General features: G+C 42.9%; 1 protein-coding gene across 1 annotated transcript; it reads right to left on the bottom strand.

Moving 5' to 3' along the window:
- Positions 1–4,563: 4,563 nt before the first annotated feature.
- LOC149217756 (uncharacterized) lies at positions 4,564–7,439 on the bottom strand. The gene is made up of 2 exons (XM_089390341.1): positions 5,870–7,439; positions 4,564–5,639 (listed from the first exon to the last, which is right to left on the bottom strand). The coding sequence occupies exons 1-2, from the start codon at positions 7,437–7,439 to the stop codon at positions 4,564–4,566; spliced, it is 2,646 nt and encodes an 881-aa protein (XP_089246467.1).
- Between the last annotated feature and the right edge of the window lie 17,958 nt (positions 7,440–25,397).

Raw genomic sequence — 25,397 nt, 5'->3', positions numbered from 1 at the left:
CAGGTTTTATGTGCGGTCGTCAAACCAGAGACGGTTTAAGAAGTTCATATGAGATCGAGAAGCGCTAACGAAAACTGTTGGCTACCCGATCATTTGGTGACCATTGAGCGTCGGCAATACCGCCTAATTTCCAAAAAAAGGGAATTTTGTTTTTCGAAGTTTTTTTTTTTTTCTAAATAAGACTGAACTATTATATTACAGCAAGAGCAAAATTACATCAGCAGTATTACAACAGGGCCGAGGCCCTGTAAAACTTGTCCTGGGACAGACACTAAACTCAGGAGTATTCATTCCAAGATTACAAAAGATGGAAACCAGAGTGATACTCATGTAACCAACACATTGACTGTAGCACTAGGAGACTGAAACAACAGAAACACATGGAGGACATCGACACCATGACAGAGATAACAGATAACCGACACCATAACAGAGATGGACAGAGATACATAGTGACAAAGTACAGACACATATATGATCGCGAAGGGAGCTGACAGAGAGAAAAATTCGTGCAGTGAAACCTGGAGCGCGAGCTGGGCATGCTAATCTTCTTCCGTAGTCTGCGGTTCATCCTCCATCTTGCAGCAGGGAGGCTGGAGAATAGCCTTACCAGCATTGCGCTGCACAGGTTCACTCGGGCCTGCTCCAGGATCATGTACAGGCCTCAGCATATCTATGGCAGGAAATTCCATGTCCACTGTGGGAACAATCCCAGGAATACGCGGAGGGTTGGCACGAGGAGCTTCATCTTCACCCCACGGATTGCTGCAATGCTCCACTGAAACAGTTACGAAGAAAGTGGAATTGGACAAAGTACATGGAAGGCGGTATCTTACCATTGGGTGCTCAGTGTGCCCACATTCCATTCTCTCTGGAGGTTCCGCCATTCTTCCTCTGCCCGGGGGCCTTCCCCTCGGCCTTCTGCGTTCAGAAGATTCTTCAATTGAGGAAGAGGGCGAAGGGGCTCTTCCACTGTAGCTGCCACGCCGACTTGTTCCCCTTTGGCGTTCACGCTGCATATTGAAAATGAGCGGGTGGCGAGAGTGCACACACGGATTGTCCCTCTGAACTAGACGCCCAATCCCCCAACCAGATTGCGGATGGCAGGTTTGCAACACCGCCAATCTCCCAGGTTCACAACCAGACTGCCCGTATGCTCTCCAATTTCCCAAGTCTATGGCCTCTAAACCATCACAGTCGCTCTCAGAGCCTGAATGAGAGCCGAAACAATGAGCCTCCGCCACTTCCCTCAAGACAAGAACAGGAGCAGACGAGAAATGCGGGAGAATGTCTGAGAACTTCCGGCTATGAAGCGCCATGTTTCGTTTCTCAAGGCGAGCAGTGAATGTCGAAGGGACGTCTCTGCAGTGAACCATAACTCCTCTCCTTAAATGCTGCATGCCGGAATGGTTAAGGCGAGTCCTCCTGGTGTACGTGGCTTGTCCGGGCGGACACATGCCCTGCTGACAAGCCATGAGCCATATGTATCTAACAACCACCCGCATCCGGGGGGGAAAGATCCTTTTGCACCAAAGTGATGCAGTCTTTTTTGAGTTGTTCATCTTCAACTATGTCCAGGGGACCTGAAAAGTATGTTGATGTCTGAGAAACTCCTTGGTTAGCCAATCTATCGGCTACCTGATTTGCTGTTCTTCGCACATGCTGAAAGGTAAGGCTATGTGGATTTGTAAGCTTTGCTTCCAAGGATTCCAACCTGCTCAAAAGTCTCCAGCTGGTTGCTACTTTGTCCGCTGTTGTTCCTGCTTGGATTTTCTTAGCGGCATTGATTAGTATGAGAGAATCACCTTCTACCTCAAGTGGAAAGAAGTGAAGTTGCTCTGCGAAACAGATCCCTTGCCAAAGTCCTTCCATTTCCGCTACATTATTAGTATCTTTGCCGAGAGAGCCATAATAGATGTGCATGGGTGCGCCTGTATGACTTCTTATGATTCCTCCATAACCTGCTGGACCAGGATTACACTTTGCTGCTCCATCAAAGTTGAGCTTGAAAGAGTTGAGAGCTGGTGAGGACCATGAGGACGGGGAGGTGGGGCTGCGAGGGGGACGTGTGATGACCTTTGCAAAGGTTGAAAGGTCAAGATTCCATTCTTTAAAAATATCCCTTTCTTGTTGCACTTCTGGCATATCAGTGTCAAACCAGGTTCTTATGGCTAAGGTTTCCTGGATATTTCTTTTGTAGACAAGCCACAGAGCGTCTATTGTTCGGGAGGTATTGTTGAAGATGCGTGAGTTACGCTCTTTCCAGAGAAGCCAGTACAGAAAACCTGGAATAAGATCCCATAAGGTATTGAGGAGTTGGCTTCGGAACGGGTTCTTGTCCCAGTTCCTAATATTGTCTGTTACATCCTCGCCTCTTGGTGCTGCTCTTTTATTGCAGTACTCCACCCTCTCCCAGAGCTGCTTTGCTAGTGGACAGGACTCCATTAGATGGTTGATTGTCTCAGAGTGAAGATTGCAGTTTGGGCATCTAGAGGGCCCAATGAATCCTCGTTTTATTAAGTTATCCCAAGTAAGTATACGCCTTTTGCTGAGCAGCCATAGGAAGGTTGAAATTTTGGGCCAAAGCCCTGGAAGCCAGACTCGTGCCCAGATTTGGTCTTGATTCTCTTGGTTGTTTGAGTAGCGCAGCTGATGTGCTTCTTTAGTGGTGAATGTGCCTTTGTGCTTGTGACCCCATCTGAGCTTGTCCTGCTGGTTGGAGTAGCGTATTCTGCGTTGTGTGAGTTCCTGGTCCAAGTCTGAGTATGTTTCGCCTTCCCAGTCCCTTTGCCAGCTGTTTGCGGGTCTCCATGTTTGGTAGTCTTGATGCTGCGTTTGCTGCCAGAATTGTTGCACTTGAATGAGGTTTTCTTGCTGCATATATGAGTGCCAGAGTGGCATCTGGAATAGATTTGCCAGCTTGGGAAGCTGCTGCCACGAATCCTCCCAGAACTTAGCTGACGTGCCAGAGTGTATTTCCCAAAAACTATGTTCCTGTATGAAACGGTTGTGTATCTTAGCTGCATTCCAGATTGGAGAGCCTTGGGCGCTGGAGTTGATTCTGATTAGATCTTGCCATTGACTTCCCATAGCATACTTTGCTTGCCATAAGCGAGCCCAAGGTGAATGAGGCTTGGAGAGCCAGTTCCACCACAGTCGGGCTCCCATAGTGTTGTTACTTTGAAGTGGATCTCGAAGCCCTAGTCCGCCCTCTGTTTTGAGTTTGCACACATCTTTCTAATTCACAAGGGCCCATTTTTGATTTCTTCCCGTAGAGCCCCAGAGGAAGTTGCACTGTAAGTTGCGAATGGCTTTAAGGACCCATTTTGGAGCTGCCAGGGTGCAGAAGAGGTACAACGGCATAGCTTGAAGGACAGACTTGATCAAGACCAATATACCTGCCATGTTGAGAGCACGAAAGGTCCACGAAGAGAGTTTTGATTCCAGCCTGTCAAGGAGGGATCGCCATGAAGCGTTTTTAATAGCTGAAGCTGAGAGGGGTGCTCCAAGATATTTAGAAGGTAGATGGGAAATGGTGAATCCCAAGATTCTGGCAATATTCCTTTGTGTGGAGGGGGGGGGTATTGAAAAAGAAAAGTTGCGACTTGGAGGCATTGATGGAGGTACCAGAAGCATCGGAGTAGAGGGAGAGGAGCGATTTAAACATAGAGGCTTCTTTTGAGGATGGATGGCCAAATAACATGGTGTCGTCCACGAATTGTTGATGGGACAGCGGATTGAGACCATGTATTGAAATACCTTTAAGCTTGTGAGAGGCTATAGCTGCTTTGAGTAGTCTGCTGAGACCCTCAGCCATTAAAACAAAGAGAAAAGGAGAGAGAGGATCCCCTTGTCTTATGCCACGGGAGGGCCGAAAGGGAGAAGAGGGAGATCCATTCAAAAGAACTGAAAAGCTAGGGGAGGTAATAAGATTCATGATCCACCTGGTCCATGTTGCACTGAATCCAAAGGCTAGAAGCATTTTTTGAATAAAATTCCAACTAAGCTTATCAAAAGCTTTGGAGAGGTCGAGTTTTAGAATCATACCTGATTTCTTGAGGATCTTTAAAGAGTGTATAACCTCATTTGATAGTATGATTCCATCCATAATCTGCCGTCCTTCCACATATCCTGTCTGTTCCGGAGATATGAGCAGGGGAAGGAGAGGTTTGAGTCTGTTTGCAATAACCTTTGAGATTAGCTTGTATATGACATTGCAAAGTGCGATAGGTCTAAAGTTTTCCGGCCTATTGGGTTCTTCACCTTTGGGAACCAGAGCTAGAAAGGTGGTATTGAGGGACGGGAGGATCCAATGCATACTTCTGGATTCTTCAACCAGATTCCATACTTCATTCTTGATGAGGTCCTAGAATTCGTGGAAAAAATTGGCCGTGAAGCCATCGGGACCAGGAGCTTTTCCGTCCTTGAGTTGAGCCATGGCTTCTTCAACTTCTTGCAGGGTCGTGGGCTGGAGTAATCTGTTGTTGTGATCCTCAGTTATGATGCTCGGAATGTGCTGTGTGATGGCCTGGATTGCTGCTTCCCTGTTCTCAGTGGGCTCCGTTAAGATTTCCCTAAAATACCCTGTGAATTCCTTTTCCATGTCCTCATGCTTTCAATTCTTTCGCCTTGTTGGTTGTTGATGAACACTATATTATTGTGCATTCGCCTTTGAATGGTGGTCTTGTGAAAGAATTTTGTATTCTTCTCCCCTTCTTTGAGCCAGTTGATTCTCGATTTTTGCTGCCAGAGTATTTCTTCTTGCTTCCTGCGTTCTTCGATTTGGTTCCAAAGTTCCTGTTCCTGTTGTGCTTGTTCTTCTGTTCTGCCTTGGAGAATGAGATTTTGTTGGAGTTTACTCCTTTGCTGCTCTAATTGGGAATGCTTCTCCTGAATGTTGCCAAAACTTGTGTGATTCCAGACTTTGAGGACATATTTCAGATTTTTTAGCTTTTGTTGGAATTGATACATTTTGGCCCCCTGCGGCAGAATGTAGGCTGCCCAAGCGTCGCTGACTACCTTTCTGAAAGTGGAATTTGTGAGCCAGAACGCTTCAAATATGAAGGGTCTATTGCATTGATTGCCTGGTCTGGACCATTGTAGCAGAATTGGCCAGTGATCAGACCCACCATGGGGAAGGATGGAAGCATTGAAATCCCCTCCTAGATGGATTGCATTGTCAAAGAGAAAGAATCTGTCAAGGCGGGAGGCTATGTGTTGAATGCCTCGTCGTTTGTTTGTCCATGTGAAAATTCCATTAGAGGTAGGAATGTCCATGAGGTGATTGGTTTGAATGAAATCTTTGAGGCTTTCACTGTCACTGTCGAGCCCGATTCGGCCTCCCTGTTTCTCTGCCATGGAAGTTATTATGTTGAAGTCGCCGCCCCCGATCCATAGCGGGAATTGTCTGTTTTCATTGAGAAGAGCAAGCGTTTCCAGAAGTTCTATTTTTTGCTGAACTAATTGAGGAAAATAAACATTTGTGAGATGACCATGTATGCCAGTGCCCACGAGGTGGAATGAGGCTTGAATGAGATGGAGTGTGGCGTGGAAGTCATATAATGTGATGATCTGAGGGTTCCAAAGGATAGCTAAACCCCCTGAGGCTCCGGAGGCATCAACAGAGATGGCCCTGCTTCCTGCCCAAACTTTGCCACGGATTCGTTCAATAGCATCAGTGTTGCTTTTGGTTTCTTGCAGAAAAACTATGGTTGGTTTTTCTTGCTGAATCAAATGTTTGATCATTCTGTGTTTTGAGGGACTGTTGAGTCCTCTCACATTCCATGATATTAACTTCATGTAAACTGTGATTTGGGTTTGTAGAACTTTGTCAACTTAGGGAATCGCCCTGATTCCATAAGTATTTCACCTATTGCTATGGTGCGCTGGAGGTCTGTCTTTCGTCCCCTTTTCTTGAGATCCTTGAGTAACTTTTTTCCATCCCATGGACTGCCTCCCTGGATGCCCAGGCTTTTATTATGCTGCGCCTTGGCTAGGACTCCTTCCAGCTTGTCGATTTGCCAAGGTTGGATGGAGTTGTATTCTTTTTGTTTGCATGCTGCCTCAAGTGTAAAGATATCTAATCCATCAATAGTGACATCCGCTTGATCTTCTTCCATAACAGTAGTTTCACCTAGAACTTCCTCATCCGCTTCTTGCTGAAGCCTGAGAGCCAGAGTAGTATCGGTTTCCATATCAGCGTCCTGCTGCTCATTATCCACTGAGGTGTGCTCTGTAGAGAACGAGAGGGGACTGAATCTTGATATGGATTTACCTTTTTCCAGAGAAGGGCTGGGAGTGGGTTTCATTGGATCAAGGTCAGAGGACTGCAAGGGATCTGAGTGAGGGAGGGAGGAAGATGGCGCAGAGGGTTTGTGAGGGGATTCAGAACTAGGATGGTCATTTTTTCCATGCATTGCAAGAACAGAGAATTTGTTCTGATGGTCCACTTTGAGAGTGTTGTCAATAACTGGCTGACTCTTTTTGGCATGCCTGCGGCGGTTGGGGATTTTGATGAAACCTTCAGAGTCTATATCAGAGACAACAGCAGCTGCTTTGGACGGGGAATTTAAAGGACAGTCACGGAATAGGTGGCCGTGCTCAGGACACTTACGATAGCGGAAGGGAATATGTTCATAATCTGAAGGTTGAGTCCATTCATAATCATCGTGATAGAGCTTTACCGTATCTGCGAGGGATTTGGTCAGATGCATCTGGATGCAGATCCTAGCATATGAGGTGTACTTGCGAGTTTTTGTCTCCGCTACAACTCGGATGAAGGTGCCCAGTTTGTTGCCTATGTCCGCCAGTGTTTCTTCTTTCCAGTATTCTGCAGGAAGGGAGTACATCCTGATCCAGACGGGTGCCCAGCTGAAATCTTCCTTGTCGGGATTGAATCTGGGCTTCCATTCGGTGAGATAGAGGCCTGAAGAGTTGAAGAAGTACGACCCTCCTTCGAATATCCTCACTCTGTCCTCCACACAGTGAAATATAGCTGTAAAGAAGCCCTTTGGTCCTAGTTGCAGAGTTATTTGTCCTTTGGGCTTCCACTTTGAGGCTATCCAGCCTTGTAAGGCTTTTTCCGTAGGCCAGAAGCCTAAAATTTTTCCTATGAGTGCATGATCTTGCATGTACTGGATTTCACCATTGATGCGGTGGCTGGGCAGGTCCACCTTGATGGGTTCAACAGCTTTTGGGATACAAGTGGCTGAGGTTGCTTTAGGCTGAGTCGCCTTGGCTTTATTATGGGTCTCTTTGTCAGCTTCATCTTCGTCTGTCGGGGCCGTATGAATCCTTGCCTCAGCTTTCCGATTTTCGCCTTGTCCTGCATCTGGGCCGGCGTCAGAAGGGTGCAGAGGCTGAGAGTGTTGGGTATTGTCAGAACTCGCAGAGTATTTTGGAGGGGGAGCAGAGCTCTCCCCTCCTCCCGCCATGTCCATTGCTATCGACCAACAGGGGAGCGGCGGCAGTAGCAGGATAAACAGTCAGAGGCGGGGGCTAGTTAGGGTTTGGCTGCAGTGTTCAGGAATTCGCATCAGAGCTGAGTTCGCCTCAGAGAAAACCCGTTTGTACGACATCAATTACATGTTAAAATTTGACAGAATTAATCGTTTTTCGAAGTTATTAATATCAATAAGTTTGGAGTTATGCTGGCCAGCATTTGATAAATTGTGATAATTATTTTTTGAAGTTATTAATATCAGTAAGTCTGGAGTTATGCTGGCCAGCACTTGATAAATTGTGATAATTGATTTTTGAAGTTATTAATATCAGTAAGTCTGGAATTATGCTGGCCAGCACTTATAAATTGTGATAAAGGCACCTACTTCTGTTTCCGTTTTTATTATGCTGGCAAGTTGTCTATTGACAAGATAAATTGTGATAAAGGCACCTACTTCCTTTTTCGTTTTTATTGTGCGAGCAAGTTGTCTATTGACAAGAATTTTGCGTGGGATCTCCACCAAGAGTTTTGTTCAAACGTTTGATTTGAATAATTAGAAAAGGGATGATGATGTAAAAAATATTACACAAGAATTAATGAATTTTGGGGACCAGAAATATAAGAATTTTGGTGAAAGGCCATTCATATTCATTTGTATCTACAATGTTCATTTACATGGTACAATTCTATAATATAGAAATGAAATTCTTTCATTTATTTTATATTTAAGTTTTATTAAGAGATAAAGAAAGTGAGAATAAAATAAAACCCAATATGTAGTAATTATATCAAGATACAAAGATTTAGTATCACTTCATTATTATATAAAGTGTTAAGAAGGTAAATATCACCCCATCAATCTTAAGAATGAACCATTAATTATACCAATAAGGTAGGATGGAACTAGTATCATTTCCAACTCCCCATTTATTTTGAAAATATTTGAAAATGTGTGGATTGGCCATTTGGTGATCATTATGCAATGACAATATTCTCTGATGAAAATTTGTGGACTTGCCTTGTTGACACAAAGGTTTAGTATCACTTCATTATTATATAAAGTGTTAAAAACATATATATCACCCCCTCAATCGTAAGTATGAACTATTAATTATACCAATAAAGTAGGATGGAAATTGTCACACCCCCAGGCCGGCAGTAGTCTTCCAATCACTCTTGGCGAGGTGCGGCATCACCGAACACTTTCTTTTCACCAATACTTATGTTCATGGACTACGCCTAACCACTTGTCCTACTTAGTTTGTGTTTCTCAACCAAGTAATTATTATGTTTCCTTTATACCAATGAACACCCATACACATTTATTATCATCAGCAATTATAAATGAAGAACACAATCGCATAGTATAAAGGGAGGGGAAACTCCCTGAACAATGAGTCTGCCCGAATAATATATTATACAATCTTTCAATGTTACAAAGCTTACAAGTATACTTGGGAAACACCAAGTTTCATACATAGCCAAAATTACAACTTTCCACACCTCCGTGTGACAACCAAGATTCCTTTCCCAAGCTGGGCGGACGCGCCCTCACACGAGATGCCAACTGCACTTCTCAATCGAACCTTGTTTCATCGGGCGAGCGACCTCACCTAAGTCACCCTTCATTTACTTCCGCACGGTGGGTAGGCGACTTCACCCGAGTCCCATTTTCCACCTCCACGTTTAGCCTTGCATGACGGGTGGGCACTCACCCGAGTCACCCGAGATACCCGTGCCAACGTCCGGCGCCTTCACCCGTGCCCTTAACCGATAACCGAAACCTGTGCGATGTCACCGTGTGCCTTTACCCAAGAGTGGGTGCATTACGACCTACGCCTTTTCCTACGACCTGCTCCACCCTTCGCACTTTTTCCTTGTTATCATGTGCTTCTCCCTCGCATTACTCCTTGAATGGTCGAGTTCGAATGATGCCTTTTGCTCCAAACTTCATCATGTATATATAAGGTGCGTTGGGCAAGTCGAGCTGCCCAAGCCGACTTGCCAACACCCTACACTTCATCGCAAAACCTTCCATAATGTTCGTCGGCCTTTGCTTAAGTTGTAGGTTGGCTCGTGGGTTGAGCCCATGCTCCCCACACCATATAAACATGTCGCTCTTCCTCCCTTATGCGTATTATTACATATGCATCCACGCACATTAAGTCAAGAGCTCGCATTTCTTTGTCCAAGTCGCTCGTTTCACCAACAAGCCTTCGCACATTGTGCTGGTGGGTGTGCCAAGTATCGCAGGTCCTTACATCCTCTTCCACCTGAAATCGTGGTCGTCCTTGACAACATCCCATCCTGGTAACCATCCACCAAGATCATCATGAACAACTGTCTCATCCTTGGTCCATGATATCAACTCCTCCACATACTGCAAACATCCCTGCAACATATGTAGAACTTCCATCTCCATCATGTGTCGTTCCATCCTGTGAACTGTCCTCCTTACCTACCTGATGCCAACATCTCTCCGTGAACTTCCGGACCCTATGTTCGAACTAGTTGGGCAGCTAATCCAACTATCACACTCAAGCCATGAGAGTGAACATCCCTGTGCCTTCACTAGTCTATCTCGGATTCTGCCACATCCTGGACTCACCAAGAATCTCTCCCATGCTTAGGTCCATGGAAACTCCATCCCATCTGCAACATGTCATGATGCTTGATGCCCAACAATCCCTGCACCATCTGTCATACCTGCTCAACCTATATCAAGGACTCACTACCATGAGCAACTAACAATGAGCCCCATCTTCTATGTCATCTAAGAAGATGTAGAGGGAGTAGAGCCTGAAGGCTCACCCTCACTAATAATCTCAATCCATTTTTCAGGATTCTCTTTCTCCATCCTCTGTATATAAGTGACCCGATCCTCCTCTCGGACATTCGGCTTCACATAAGCCTCCTCATCATAATCATCATCCTCCACTTCTTCTAGCCTTCTTGACAAATCCAAGATACTATCAGAAAGTGTCTTGATAACCAATGACTGCTCGGTAAGCTTGGCCTCAACAGTAGACAACCGCTTACTCATGTATTTCATTCGCTTCTCATCCTCCATTTGAATCACTGCCAGTTTACAATCAGGCTTGGTCACACCAATGGTTGGAACACTAATGGGTACATCTTCCCTTCCACCGTAAATGTACAGCTTCTTCAAATGTGGAACAATCATAGCATCAAATTGTTTCAAGAATTCCATCCCCAGCACAACGTCATAGTCATCAATGCACACTATAGTGAAGTCGACTTTCCTGGTCCACTCACCTAGTGTTGTATCCACTCTTTCAGCGACACCAAGTACCAAATCAGGAGGAGAATTCGCCGTCTTCATTTGTGCCTTCACTGGTACAAATTTCAGCCCAATTCTTCTCGCAACATCTTCACTCATGAAGTTATGAGTAGCTCCACTATCTGCCATAGTAAGTACCTCCATACCTCCGATATTCATCTGAACATACTCCAATTTGTTCCTTTCAGGATCTCTCTGAGAGACCACTTCTGTAGCAGCAGCAACACCAAGAATCTGCATCATCCCCATAGAAGGTTCTTCTTTCTTCGCATTAGATTGTGCAATAGCAGCCACTTTCGGTCTAGAAGGAAAATTCTTCACCGTATGTGGTTCAGCACAAATCCAACACTTCAATGGCTTCTTCGTCTTCTCATCCGACTTCGAAGCTTCATCTTTCTTCTTCTCTTTTAGCTTATCAGACTTCTTCTTCCTCTCATCAGAAGTCTCATCATAATGCTCCACCAACCTGTCCACAACAACAAAAGCTTCTTCAAGTGTTTTAATCTTCTGCCTCTTCACTTCATTGCGTGCCCAAGGTTTCAATCCAATAATGAAGTTGAACACCTTGTCCCTCTCCACCATGTCAGGAAGTTCTAGAACCGCACTTGCAAACTCCCGCTGATATGTCTGTAGGTTCCCTGTTTTCTTTATGAACTTAATCTTCATCCTTGCTTCCCATGTTTCATCCTGAGGACTGAAATGAGCCTGCAAAGCTTTCTTCATATCATCCCAAGAAGTAATGTCATCATCACTGCCATTGGCAATCTGATCCATTCGTCTTCTCCACCACATCTTAGCATCTTTTGTCAGGAATTGAGCAACCACTTTCACCTTTGTCTCATCATCATATAGACTCAAGCGTTCCAAGTATTGCTCCATATCCCAGAGAAAGCTACCAAGAGTCTTTGCACTTCTTGTACCATCATAAGATTCCGGTTCCTTGACTTTCACATGAGACACTCCTCCACCTGAGTTATGTCTCACGGCCTTCTTCAACACCACGATCTCATTGTTTGCACCATCAAGATATTTCCGCAAGTTCACGATCTTTGCCAGACCCTTGTCCCTTGCTTCTCCAATCTCCTTGACTTCATTCTCAATTTGTGTACACTTAAGCTCAGTGTACTCATGCCGAGTCCGGAGTTCATCAAACTCTTCCCTCAACTGCACATGATCCTCTAGTTCCTTTACGACTAGATCCATCTTTATAGTCCAGTAAGATTCCAATGTCTCCACTCTCTCTAGTATCTTGTTTATCCAAGCCTCAGTCACAATGTGGCTAGAGTCACTTGATCCAACACGAGATTCACTTGCCATTTTTGCTTCCTTCTTCCTTCTTTGTGATCGAGTATCAACCATCCAACAACTTCACCAAGTTTCTTGCAACCTGAACCAGCCCTTGTTCCACTTGTATGTGAAACAACTTCCTTCACTTGCAAGTATCTACTTCACTGTCACCAGCTTCCAAGCTTCTTCAACCCTGAATACCACTTGTCAAGCTTTCCACCTGTTACTTCGTTCATCAGCTCCAACCGTGAGCTTTGATACCACCTGCACTTCAGTGTAGGTGTGTAGCAGCTTCAACCTTCAATACCCGAATCAGCTGCTAGCTCTGATACCACATGTCACACCCCCAGGCCGGCGGTAGTCTTCCAACCGCTCTTGGCGAGGTGCGGCATCACCGAACACTTTCTTTCCACCAATACTTATGTTCAGGGACTACGCCTAACCATTTGTCCTACTTAGTTTGTGTTTCTCAACCAAGTAATTATTATGTTTCCTTTATACCAATGAACACCCATACACATTCATTATCATCAGCAATTATAAATGAAGAACACAATTGCACAGCATAAAGGGAGGGGCAACTCCCTAAAAATGAGTCTGCCTGAATAGTATATTATACAATATTTCAATGTTACAAAGCTTACAAGTATACTTGGGAAACACCAAGTCTCATACTTAGCCAAAATTACAACTTTTCACACCTTCGTGTGACAACCAAGATTCCTTGCCCAAGCTGGGCGGGTGCGCCCTCACACGAGCTGCCAACCGCACTTCTCAATCGAACCTTGTTTCATCGAGCAGGCGACCTCACCTGTCATGCCCCCATTTCTTTTTTCTTTAAATTGACCAGGTGCGGCACCGCCTAAGTAACCAACATTTTCCATTGTTATCTCACTTTACGAACTATGCCTTAAAATTCATCTTTATTCATGAATAATATAACATTAATGTGCAGAATCCATTAACATTATAAATATCGACAATATAGAACAGCAGGAGAACACATCACATGTAAGAACAATCTTTTATTATATATGAGAAGATTTACAAATTACCGGGAGCTATGCTCCACCGGTGTTACAAAGTCGGGCGCCGACCCATGCACGACCGCACGGTGGTCTCACCCTTCAACCAAGCATACAACATACGATACACACGAGTTTCTTTGTCACGTTGGGTGGGCGCACCCATGCACGTCCCACCGCCCAAAACCCAACCAAAACTCGTTCAAGACTTGGCGGGCGGGCACCCTTACATGCCTTTCACCCACACTTCGACCAAACCTTAACTCATGCAAAGACCCGTGTAGCTTGCCTGGCGGGCGGGCGCATTAGCGTTGCGCCTTGTTGCGGCTCTACCCTTCCTTCACACCTTTCTCTTGGTTGATTGATGCCAAGTGAAATGATGAAATGCCATCTCTCCACTGCATGTATATATGCCTCCTAACATGGAGGTCGCACCCTCAACCGACTCTCCATACTTCTCAAACCGCGTGCTCTATGCAATAACCGTGTCGCCCTTGTGTGGTTGGCCTGCCCATGGCATGGGACCACCCACCAACATCGCCCACACTTGAATTTGCTCCTTGGTCGGCTTGACATGACGAACTCCTCCAACTCGCCATATAAACAAGGAACGCCAACCTTGCCCCCGCATAATGTATAACACCTCATCCTTGGTCGCTCCTTTGCATAATTTTATAGCTTGGCTACTTCGCACGGTGAGAGGGCGCGCCTGGTTGGTGAGCCAACCGCAGGGCGTTACATCCTCCCCCACTCGAAATCGTTGTCGCCCTCGACAATCTCGACCTCCTTAGTAGCTTCCTGTCATACTTCTCAATCTTCTTCTTCCATCTCCAAAGTGAGTCCTCTGATTCCCAGCTTTCCTCCTCCGGTGCATTCTTCCATCTGACAAGAAACTCCCGTTTCATGTGGCAACCAATCCCTGTAGTTCTGAAGCTCAAAATCTTCTCCAACTCCAAATCTGGCTTGTCCACAATCCTGGCTGGTCCTCTCGGCAGTTCAGCTCTCTCTGAATGATCAATATCAAGTTTGCATCTCTTCAACTGACTCATGTGAAAAACCGAATGCTTCATGTGCATATGGTGTGGAAGCTCCAACTCATAAACAACTTCCCCCACTCTCTTCTTCACTCAGAATGGTCCCTCATACTTCCGTGTCAGCTTGTTCGTAGTCCCCTTAGGTACCTAAAACTGCTCCCCGGTTATCCTAAGAAACACCATATCTCCCACACTGAAGTGTACATCCCGTCTTCCCTTATCTGCCCATTTCTTCATTCTCCTTGTAACTTCGTGCAAGCGCAACCGTGCCAGCTCCAAGGTCTCATCCCAAGATTTCATGAACTTCTTCACATTAGGGATTCTCAAGAAACCTCCTATCACTACGGTATGCGGTGTGACTGGCATTTGTCTATTCACAAACTCAAATGGACTATACCCCGTCGCAGAACTCTTTTGAATGTTGTAGCTAAACTGAGCAACATCCAAGAGTTCAAGCCAATTCTTCTGATCATCCATCACATAATGTCTCAAGTAGTCCTCCAGCAATGCATTGATCCTCTTGGTCTGCCCATCTGTCCGCAAATGGTAACTCGAACACATCAACAACTCTGTCTTGACTAGCTTGAACAATGTAGTCCAAAATCTTCCTGTAAAACGCGGATCTCGGTCCGACACAATGCTTAATGGCATCCCCCAATACTTCACTATGTTCTTAAATAACAACTCTGCAGTTCGCTCGGCTCCACATGGTATCTGTGTTGGAACAAAGACAACATACTTGGAAAAACGCTCAACCACGACCATAATCCCATTATACCCCTGAACCTGTGGCAACTGAGTGATGAAGTCCATCAAGACACTCATCCATGGTCTCTCAGGAATCAATAAATGTTGCAACAAACCTCCTTGCCTCTGAGTATCTGATTTGTCCTGTTGTCAAATGATTCACGTATGTACATACTCCTCTACATCCTCCCGCATCTTCTCCAAAAAAAATCCTCTCTCCAACAATGCCAAAGAACGACGCATCCCTGGGTGGCCAGCCCATGGCAAGTTGTGACACTCCTTCAAAATGTGCCTCCTGAGCCCAGATGACTTTGGAACACAGAGCCGGTTTCCAAAGAACAAGAATCCATCTTGGAGAAAGAACTTTCGTGTCTTCCACTCCTTCACCTGCTTCACTATAATCTACACCTGAGTATCGGTCTCAACACTTTCCTTGAGCTTATTCTACATCTTTTCGGACATCTGAACTCGACTCCTACTCCTAGCTGCCTGGTCTTCTCCTTCCTCTAATGCTACAAGTTGTCCCTTCCTGCTAAGGGCATCTGCTACCACATTGTGTCTTCCTGGTCTATACTCAATAGTCATGTCGAATTCTTCCAAGAATTCCTACCAATGAGCTTGCTTCACAGAAAGCTTCGGTTGTCATGCAAAATAACTTGCTGCAATGTTGTCCGTCTTGACAACAAACGGTTTCCCAATCAGATAATGCCTCCACACATGAATACAGTGAATGATCACAGTCATCTCCTTCTCATGAACCGAATACCTCCGTTCTCTATCCTACAACTTTCGACTCTCGTACGCCACCGGATGCCCATCCTGCATAAGAACCCCTCCTATGGCAAAATCTGAAGCATCTATGTGTACCTCAAACGGTCGCTCAGAGTCTGGCAACTTTAGTATCGGTGTTGTAACCATCCTCTTCTTCAAATCATCAAATTCCACCTGACATTTATCTGTCCACTTCCATCTCTTGTCTTTCTTCAATAGGTCTGTTAGTGTTGATGTTACCTTGGAGTACCCCTCTACAAACTTCCATTGGTAGTTGGTCATGCCCAAAAACACCCTCATCTCATGGACATTCTTCGGTTCAACCCAATCCTCGATCGCCTTCACTCTGCTCAGCTCCATCCATATGTACCCTTGACCTACTATATGCCCAAGGAACAGAATCTCAGTCTGAGTGAATACACACTTAGACTTCTTCAAGTACAACTGATTTGCCTTCAGTGCCTCGAACACCATCGCCAAGTGCTTCTTATGATCCTCCATGTTGTCACCGAACACCACTATATCGTCCAAGTATACTACTATGAACGAATCCAAGTATGGTCGTAGAACATCATTCATCAAAGTGAAAAACATAGCAGGAGCATTGCACAACCCGAATGGCATAACAAGGAATTCAAAACTACCATACCTCGTTACTATCGCGGTCTTCTTCTCATCTCCTTCAGCTATCCGCACCTAATAATACCCATGCCTCAAGTCCAGCTTGGAAAACACTCGGGCTTTCGCAAGCTTGTCAAAGCAATCAGTAGCCAATGGCAAAGGATACTTGTTCCTTATCGCCTGCTTATTCAATGCACAGTAATCATAGCACATCCATAGCTCATTTGAATCCTTCTTCTGCTGGAACAATACCAGAGCACCATAGGGGGACCTTGAAGATTTGATGAAACCTGCATCAGTTAACTGCTTTAACTATCGTTTCAACTCCTCCAACTCGGGTCTTGACAACCAATAAGGTGCTTTAGCTGGAGGTTGCTTCCCTGGCTCAAGCTCAAATGTTATGGTCCACTTCACGCCTTGGTGGAAGTTTCTTTGGTAGCTCATCAGGCATCAAAGCCGCATATTTGGTCAGTACCTCAGAAATCTCAGCTAGAACAGGCGTCTCCACTCCATCACCTTTGACATTCTTGAACATCACCGCATATGTCTCCATATCTAAGTCCTTCATAGCCTTCTCCAAACTCAGTGCCGAAACATGATGCACCTTGACTGCCCTCCTTTGCCTATGAGTGGGCAAAGTCCAAGTTTGTGACTGCCCAACCAACACCACCTCATCACAGAAGGGGACAACAATTTCCTTGTTTCCCTTCAAGAAATCTTGCTCCAATATCATATCAAAGTCGTTCATCTCCATCACTGTGAAGTCCAACTGACCCTTATAGTCTTTTATCTGCACAGGCACTTCGTGTGACAAACTCGCCACTTTAGCTCTAGAGTTCATCGCCTTGACTTCCACATTCAATGGGAAGATCATCAATCCAACCTCTTTTGCTAATTGTGTCGTCATGAAGTTATGAGTGGCCCCCGTGTCCACCAGAGCTTGAATGGTCTTGCCATGAACCATCAAGTCCACGAAACCCAGACTAGTAATCCATGATTTCTACATAACTTTTCCCTGCATACATGTTTACCTGTGAACCTGCTCTGATACCACCTGTCACGCCCCCAATTCTTTTTTCATTAAATTGGCCGGGTGCGGCACCGCCTAAGTAACCAACATTTTCCATTGTTATCTTACTTTACGAACTACGCCTTAACATTCATCTTTATTCATGAATAATATAACATTAATGTGCAGAATCCATTAACATTGTAAACATCGACAATATAGAACAACAGGAGAACACATCACATGTAAGAACAATCTTTTATTATATATGAGAAGATTTAAAAATGATCGGGAGCTATGTTCCATTGGCGTTACAAAGTCGGGCGCCCACCCGTGCACGACCGCACGGTGGTCTCACCCTTCAACCAAACATACAACATACGATACACACGAGTTTCTTTGTCACGTTGGGCGGGCGCACCCGTGCACGTCCCACCGTCCACCACCCAACCAAAACTCGTTCAAGACTTGGTGGGCGAGTGCCCTTACACGCCTTTCACCCACACTTCGACCGAACCTCAACTCATGCAAAGATCCGTGTAGCTTACCCGAAGAGTGGGCACATTAGCGTTGCGCCTTGCTATGGCTCTACCCTTCCTTCACACCTTTCTCTTGATTGATCGATGCCAAGTGCGATGATGAAATGCCATCTCTCCACCGCGTATATATATGCCTCCTAACATGGAGGTCGCGCCCTCGGCCGACTCTCCATACTTTTCCAACCGCGCGCTCTATGCAATAACTGTGTCGCCCTTGTGTGGTCGGCCCGCCCATGGCGCGGGACCGCCCACCAACATCGCCCACACTTGCATTTGCTCCTTGGTCGGCTTGACACGACGAGCTCCCCCAACTCGCCATATAAACAAGGAACGCCAACCTTGCCTGCGCATAATGTATAACACCTCATCCTTGGTTGCTCCTTTGCATAATTTCTGAGCATCGGATTGAAATTTCGTAAGAAGGTACAGAAAGAGGACGGACTGTAGTTTTCTTTTATATATTTTTAAGAGTCAAAGGTTGAAACAGTGACACGTGGCACGTCGTACAAGTTCGCTCTACTGAACTAGTCTATAATCAAGTCACTGTGGGAGATTTCGCATAACTCTTCCTTGGAGAATCCAATTTGGGTCAGACTTATGGCACTGGAAAGAGGACACAGAGGGCTACTATAGGTCATAAATTGATAACTAGATAATCAGAAAGTACAGAGATACATCGAAGGCAATATCGAGCTCCTACAAAGTGAAAAAAGGTGTGTAGATTTTCTTTAATTTTTGCTTAAGCTTGGTTTGAAAATTTATTTTGAAGGAATTCAAAGGGCATATTAGAGAATTATTATCGGTAACTGATGCCCCGAGGAAAGAAAATGCAAACACCTAGTAAGGAACCTGAAAGCTCTAGCATGACTCATGAAGAAGAAGAAGAAATGCTACATGATATATCAAAATTACAAGAACAAGTGCAACAAGTGTCACTTGCACAAAAAGCAACAGAATCTAAAATGGATGGTTTAAGGAAAGATGTAGAAGCTAAGATGGACGGTTTAAAGAAAGGTGTAGAAGCTAAGATGGATGGCATGGAAGCTAAGGTGAATGGCATGGACGCTAAAATTGATGGCATGGATGATAAGATGGATAAGTTGCTACAAGAAATGGTCACTAAGGGTGAAAGAGTACTAAAGGAAACTCATGATGAGAACAAAAGAAATGTTAATCATGATTCCATAGACTCTAATGTTGGATCGAAGACTCACCATGTTCCAAAAATCGATATGAGGAAGTTTGATGGCAAGGATCCCGCCACATGGATATTACAGATGGAGCAATTCTTCGATCTCAATAATGTGCAAAACACACAAAAGGTACGTATGGCAACTTTATATTTGGAACCAAATCAGTTTGTATGGTATCAATGGCTTTGTTCTCGTAAACAATTTATCACTTGGGCAATTTTTACGGAAGAATTGATAGCACATTATGAGGATACAAAAAGCAACACTTTTTTTAGCCAATTGATAAGTCTCAAACAAAAGGGTTCAATAATGGAGCACATTGAGGAGTTCCAAAAATTGAACATAAGGGTAAAAGATATTCCAGAGGAGCATAGGATTGATGTGTTCATAGGGTCTTTAAAGGATAATATCCAACATGATGTGCGCCTTTGGGAACCTGATTCATTAGAGAAGGCATTCAGGTTAGCAAGAAAAATGGAAAGCAAAATTATGGCAACTAGGAAGCATACCATTCACAACTATAAAGACGGAAGTGTTGTTGCCCATAGTCTTCCACAACCTACAAGGTTGACACCACAACAATTGGAAGAAAAAAGAGCAAAAGGGCTTTGTTACAATTGTGATAGCAAATACACAAAAGGTCATAAGTGTGCTGAGAAGAAATTATTCTACATAGATTGTGAAGAGGAAGAAGAAAAGGAGCAAGAAAGGTCAAAAGAAGAGGATATATTCCAGGAACAAAGCCTAGATGAAGAACAAATAAATCCGACCATATCTTGTAATGCATTGGCGGGAATTACCACTCCTCAAACCATCAAGATAGAAGGACAAATCAAGAAGAAAAAGGTAATAGTGTTGATTGATTCAGGAAGCACCCACAATTTTATTCATTGTAGGGTAGCAAAAGAATTGAATTGCTTCCTATATCCAGCACCAGAGTGTCAAGTGATGATTGCAAATGGAGGAACAATAAATTGTTCTGGAAAGTGCCATAATATCAAGCTATCCATGGGAGAATATGTATTGACTAGCCCAATGCTTTCCATTCCAATGGGAGGTGCTGATGTTGTACTAGGAGTCCAATGGCTACAATCCTTGGGTACAATAGCTTTTAATTTTCAAGAACTTTTCATGAAATTTTCTGTGGAAGGAAAGGAAGTTGAATTAAGGGGTATTGCAGGGAAACCAGGAAAGATAATCAGCTCTAATGGCATGACAAAGCTTCTAAAAAAGGAGCAAAGAGGTGTAATTGCACAATTATGTTCGCTAGATGTTTCCACATTGGAATCATCTATTTCTCCAGATCTCCAAAAAGTCCTGGACAATCATTCCAAGGTATTTGAGACTCCCAAAGGTCTCCCACCTATGCGTGATCATGATCATGCTATTCATCTGATTCCAGGAAGTGTTCCTCCAAACATCAGGCCGTACAGATATCCATATGTCCAAAAAAGTGAAATTGAACGTATGGTTGCAGAAATGCTAGAGGCTGGTATAATTCAACCGAGTCAAAGTTCTTTCTCAGCTCCAGTAGTATTGGTGCACAAGAAGGATGGATCATGGCGCATGTGTCCAGATTATAGGGAGCTCAACAAGCTCACTATTAAAGATAAGTTCCCCATTCCTGTCATTGATGAATTACTGGATGAATTGCATGGATCAATTTACTTCACCAAGTTGGATCTTCGTTCAGGATATCATCAAATCAGAATGAAGATTGAAGACATTCCGAAAACGGCATTTAGAACTCATGAGGGTCATTATGAATTTTTGGTCATGCCTTTTGGCCTTACCAATGCACCTTCAACATTTCAAGGTTTGATGAATTCAATTTTCAAACCATTCCTTAGAAAATTTGTGTTAGTATTTTTTGATGATATACTAATCTACAGCAAGTCTTGGAAGGATCATGTTGAACATGTTGACAAGGTGCTACAACTATTGGAGGAGAAACAATTATATGCAAAAAGATCCAAATGTTTCTTTGGAGTCCAGGAGGTGGAATATTTGGGTCATATTGTATCTCATGAAGGAGTTAAGGTAGACCCTAGCAAAATTAAAGCCATTAAGGAATGGAAAATCCCCACATCCATAAAGCATCTGCGAGGATTTCTTGGGTTGACAGGGTATTATCGCAAGTTTGTTAAGAATTATGGGAGAATAGCAGCACCTCTAACAACATTATTGAAGAAAGATTCATTTTCATGGACTCCGGAAGCAACAAAGGCCTTTGAACATCTTAAAGAGGCAATGTGCCAAGCACCGGTCTTAGCTACACCGGACTTCACAAAAACCTTTATTGTGGAATGTGATGCTTCAGGAAATGGAATTGGTGCTGTTCTAATGCAAGATGAAAGACCCATTGCTTTTGAAAGTCGTCCAATCAAGGGAAAGTTTTTAAGCAAAGCTATTTATGAGAAGGAAATGTTGGCAATACTCCATGCACTTAAGAAATGGCGACCCTACCTAATGGGAAGACACTTCAAGGTAAAAACGGATCATGATAGCCTTAAATACTTTTTAGAACAAAGATTATCCTCTGAAGAGCAACAAAAGTGGGTCACAAAGATGTTGGGTTATGACTTTGAAATCATCTACAAAAAAGGGAAGCAAAATGTGGTGGCAGATGCACTCTCAAGAAAGGATGAGGATGTGGAAGCATTGTTGTGTGCCATTTCTATTATCCAACCAGATTGGATAAACGAAGCAAAGGAGGAATGGAAGAATGACGAAGAAGTGTGGGCACTTATTCGAAAGCTACAACAAGATTCCAGTACTTCTGATACATTTAGCTGGAAAAATGATTCGTTATGGTACAAAGATCGCTTATACCTCTGTAAGAATTCCCAGCTAAAACAAAAGATTCTTATGGAATTGCACACTTCTCCCTTAGGAGGGCACTCAGGATTTTTAAAAACTTACCACAGGGTTAAGAAGGAATTTTTTTGGGATGGCCTTAAATCAGATATTCAAAAGTTTGTGGCGGAATGTTTGGTTTGCCAACAAAATAAAGTTGAAACAATTAAGACACCGGGTCTATTACAACCTTTATCCATTCCAAGCCAACGTTGGGAGGAGGTTTCAATGGATTTTATCACAGGTTTACCCAAGTCTGAGGGAAAGAGTGTCATCATGGTGGTAGTTGACAGACTTACCAAGTATGCACACTTTTGTGCATTATCACATCCATTTAAAGCCAGTACAGTTTCTACTGCATTTATGGAAACAGTTCAAAAGCTACATGGAAACCCAAAGATTATTGTAAGTGACAGAGATCCCATTTTCACTGGAAATTTTTGGACAGAATTATTTTCTTGTCTTGGTACTCAGTTAGCTCATAGCTCATCTTATCATCCTCAATCTGATGGGCAAACTGAGATAGTAAACAAATGTTTGGAAGGATATCTTCGTTGCTTTGTATCTGATAAACAGACACAATGGGTCAAATGGTTGCCTCTGGCTGAATGGTGGTATAACACTTCCTTCCATACAGCAACAAAAATGACCCCATTTATGGCACTTTATGGGTATCAACCACCATCCATCACATCATATTTAAGAGAAAATTCTAAGGTTCAGGCAGTGGAACATCACATCGAACATCAACAACAAGTCCTCCAACTCTTAAAGGATAACCTCGTGTTGGCACAAAATAGAATGAAACAACAGGCAGATCAACATCGCAGTGAAAGAAGTTTTGATGTAGGTGATTGGGTATTCCTACGGCTACAACCATATAAGCAAATGTCCCTAAAGCAAGCTAAGAAGGATAATAAATTATCACCAAAGTATTATGGTCCGTACAAGGTGTTGAAAAGATTGGTACTATGGCATACAAATTGGAGCTTCCTGCAGCTTCTCGATTGCACCCAGTTTTCCATGTTTCATGTTTAAAGAAGGTTATAGGCGACAAGCTCCCAGTTCAAACAATATTGCCAGAACTTGACGAGGAAGGAAAAATTATATTGGAACCGGAAGCAGTCACAGAAACAAGAACTCGACAGCTACGAAATCGATCAATTTCAGAGTATCTTATCAAGTGGAAGAACTTATCCGCTGAAGATTCCACATGGGAGGATGAGAATTTTATGCAGAAGTATCCAGAACTACTCAAGCGTTGAGGACAACACTTTTTTGAAGGAGAGGGGCATGTTGGGTCCCTATAATACTAGTGATTACCCCATTACTATTGTAGTTATACCCCTTATTTATATTGTTGTGCCCCTATTACCCCCATATTGTTATTTCTGTGCCCCATAGAATCCCTCTATTATTATTTTTGTGGCTTTATATTATTATTGTTAGGTCGGCTGGATTATATTGTGACTCCTTAGACTCCTATATATAGAAAGGAGGTTTTGTCATTTGTATCATCCAATAATTGTTCATTTATGTAATGTAAAGGAGGTTGCCCCCTCGAAGAGGCTGAATTCTAAGGCGTTGATCTTTCTTTTCTATCTTTTCTTGAGCTGGTTTCATAACAGTCCCCTTTTCCACCTCCATGTTTAGCCTTGCATGATGGGCGAGCGCTCACCCGAGATACCCGTGCCAACGTCCGACGCCTTCACCCGTGCCCTTAATCGATAACCGAAACCTGTGCAATGTCACCGTGTGCCTTTGCCCAAGAACGGGTGCATTATGACCTACACCTTTTTCTATGAGCCGCTCCACCCTTCGCACTTTTTCCTTGTTATCATGTGCTTCTCCCTCGCATTACTCCTTGAATGGTCGAGTTCGAATGATGCCTTTCGCTCCAAACTTCATCGTGTATATATAAGGTGCGTTGGGCAAGTCGAGCTGCCCAAGCCGACTTGCCAACGCCCTACACTTCATCGCAAAGCCTTCCATTATGTTCGTCGGCGTTTGCTTAAGTTGTAGGTCGGCTTGTGGGTTGAGCCGATGCTCCGTACGCCATATAAACATGTCGCTCTTCCTCCCTTATGCGTATTATTACATATGCCTCCACGCACATCAAGTCAAGAGCTCGCATTTCTTCGTCCAAGTCGCTCGTTTCACCAACAAGCCTTCGCACATTGTGCCGGTGGGTGTGCCAAGGACCGCAGGTCTTTACAGAACTGGTATCATTTCCAACTCTCGATTTTGAAAATACTTGAATTTTTTTTAGGATTGGCCAAACATTTAGCATTATGCAATGACAATATTCCCTGATTTTAATAAAATGTTTTTTTGTTCTATAAACTTAATAATAGCAATAGCTCTTCAATTATGTTTGCTAATAGTTTAATGATTGTAATTGAGGTAGTTATGTGATAGCTTATTGAAAAGATAATCGGATGAGACTCACTAAAACCTTTATTTAGAAATTATTTGAATAATTAAAAATAAAAATGATATTGTTAAAAAATAGAGTATAAGAGTAAACAAAAGGATATAAGAATTTAATAGAAAAAATAGTAAATCATATTCTCTTGGATTCTTAATGCTTATTTCAATGCTAATTTTATATCTCACCAATAAAATTATCGGGTTAGCTTTCACATTAACACTTCATTAAAAAAAAATAGAAAAATAGAATATAATACATAATTAGGACAATCTCCTCACCAAATTTTGATTAAATGGCATGGTGAGGGTAACTGGAGAAATCTTCATGAGAAAGCAGATCATCATGCTTCAAATTTTCAATGCACGGATCGTTATTTCTATAACTAGATGAAATGTAGTTATAACCCATGCATCTCACTGAAATGTAAAGCCTAGGAATTGGTGCAAAATGTTTGAATTTTTTTCAAAGATATGCTCGTAGCCTGAAACCAGCCTGAATCCTTGAGTTATGGATTTTCGTGATACGACCTGTTACCTGTTTACATGCACATCATATATTGGTGTTCATCAGATAAATTGTACCAATCACAATAGTAGTTAGTAGCTTGGTTAGATTAAACATTTTAGACAGAAGAGCCTTAGATCATATAGGTGATTTTTATGTGAATTCTTTCGTTATCAAGTTCATTTCATAATTAGTTTTAATATTGAATTTCTTCTTATAGGTTTAATTTTTGTTAATTTTAATTTTAGTTAAATAAATTATTTAAATTTATATCATTAAAGATTAATAAATTATATTGGTTAGTGAAATTTCTTTTACTTAAAATTCAAATTCATTTTATAATTAATTTTAATATTGAATTTTTTTATAAAGTTAATTTTGTTAATTTTAATTTTAATTAAATATATTATTTAAATTCATGTTATTAAATATTAATAAACTATATTGGTTAGTAAAAAAAATTACTTAAAATTGCTCATTGTGATGAATTTAAAAGAACAATATTAGATAATTAATCATATTCGCCTATATCAGAGAATTAATCATATTCACCTATGAAGCTATAGATTAGATGGTGAGAGAGTTTATTGGGTGCACTCTTAAAACAGTATGTATATGTATATTAAAGTTTCAAGTTA

The sequence above is a fragment of the Pinus tabuliformis genome, chromosome 1_1 (genome assembly GCF_031772625.1).
Source record: "Pinus tabuliformis cultivar Carrire ecotype Pingquan chromosome 1_1, CPIR1, whole genome shotgun sequence".
NCBI classification, from domain to species: Eukaryota; Viridiplantae; Streptophyta; class Pinopsida; order Pinales; family Pinaceae; genus Pinus; species Pinus tabuliformis.
The sequence above is the reverse complement of the archived record's forward strand: the minus strand, read 5'-3'. Positions and strand labels throughout refer to the sequence as shown.

Coding starts and splice junctions, on each gene's coding strand:
- LOC149217756 (XM_089390341.1), bottom strand. CDS start 7,439: ATGGACATGGCGGGAGGAGGGGAGAGCTCTGCTCCCCCTCCAAAATAC. Junction 5,640..5,869: donor CCAGCGCACCATAGCAATAG/GTGAAATACTTA, acceptor AAGTTTGGGCAG/GAAGCAGGGCCATCTCTGTT.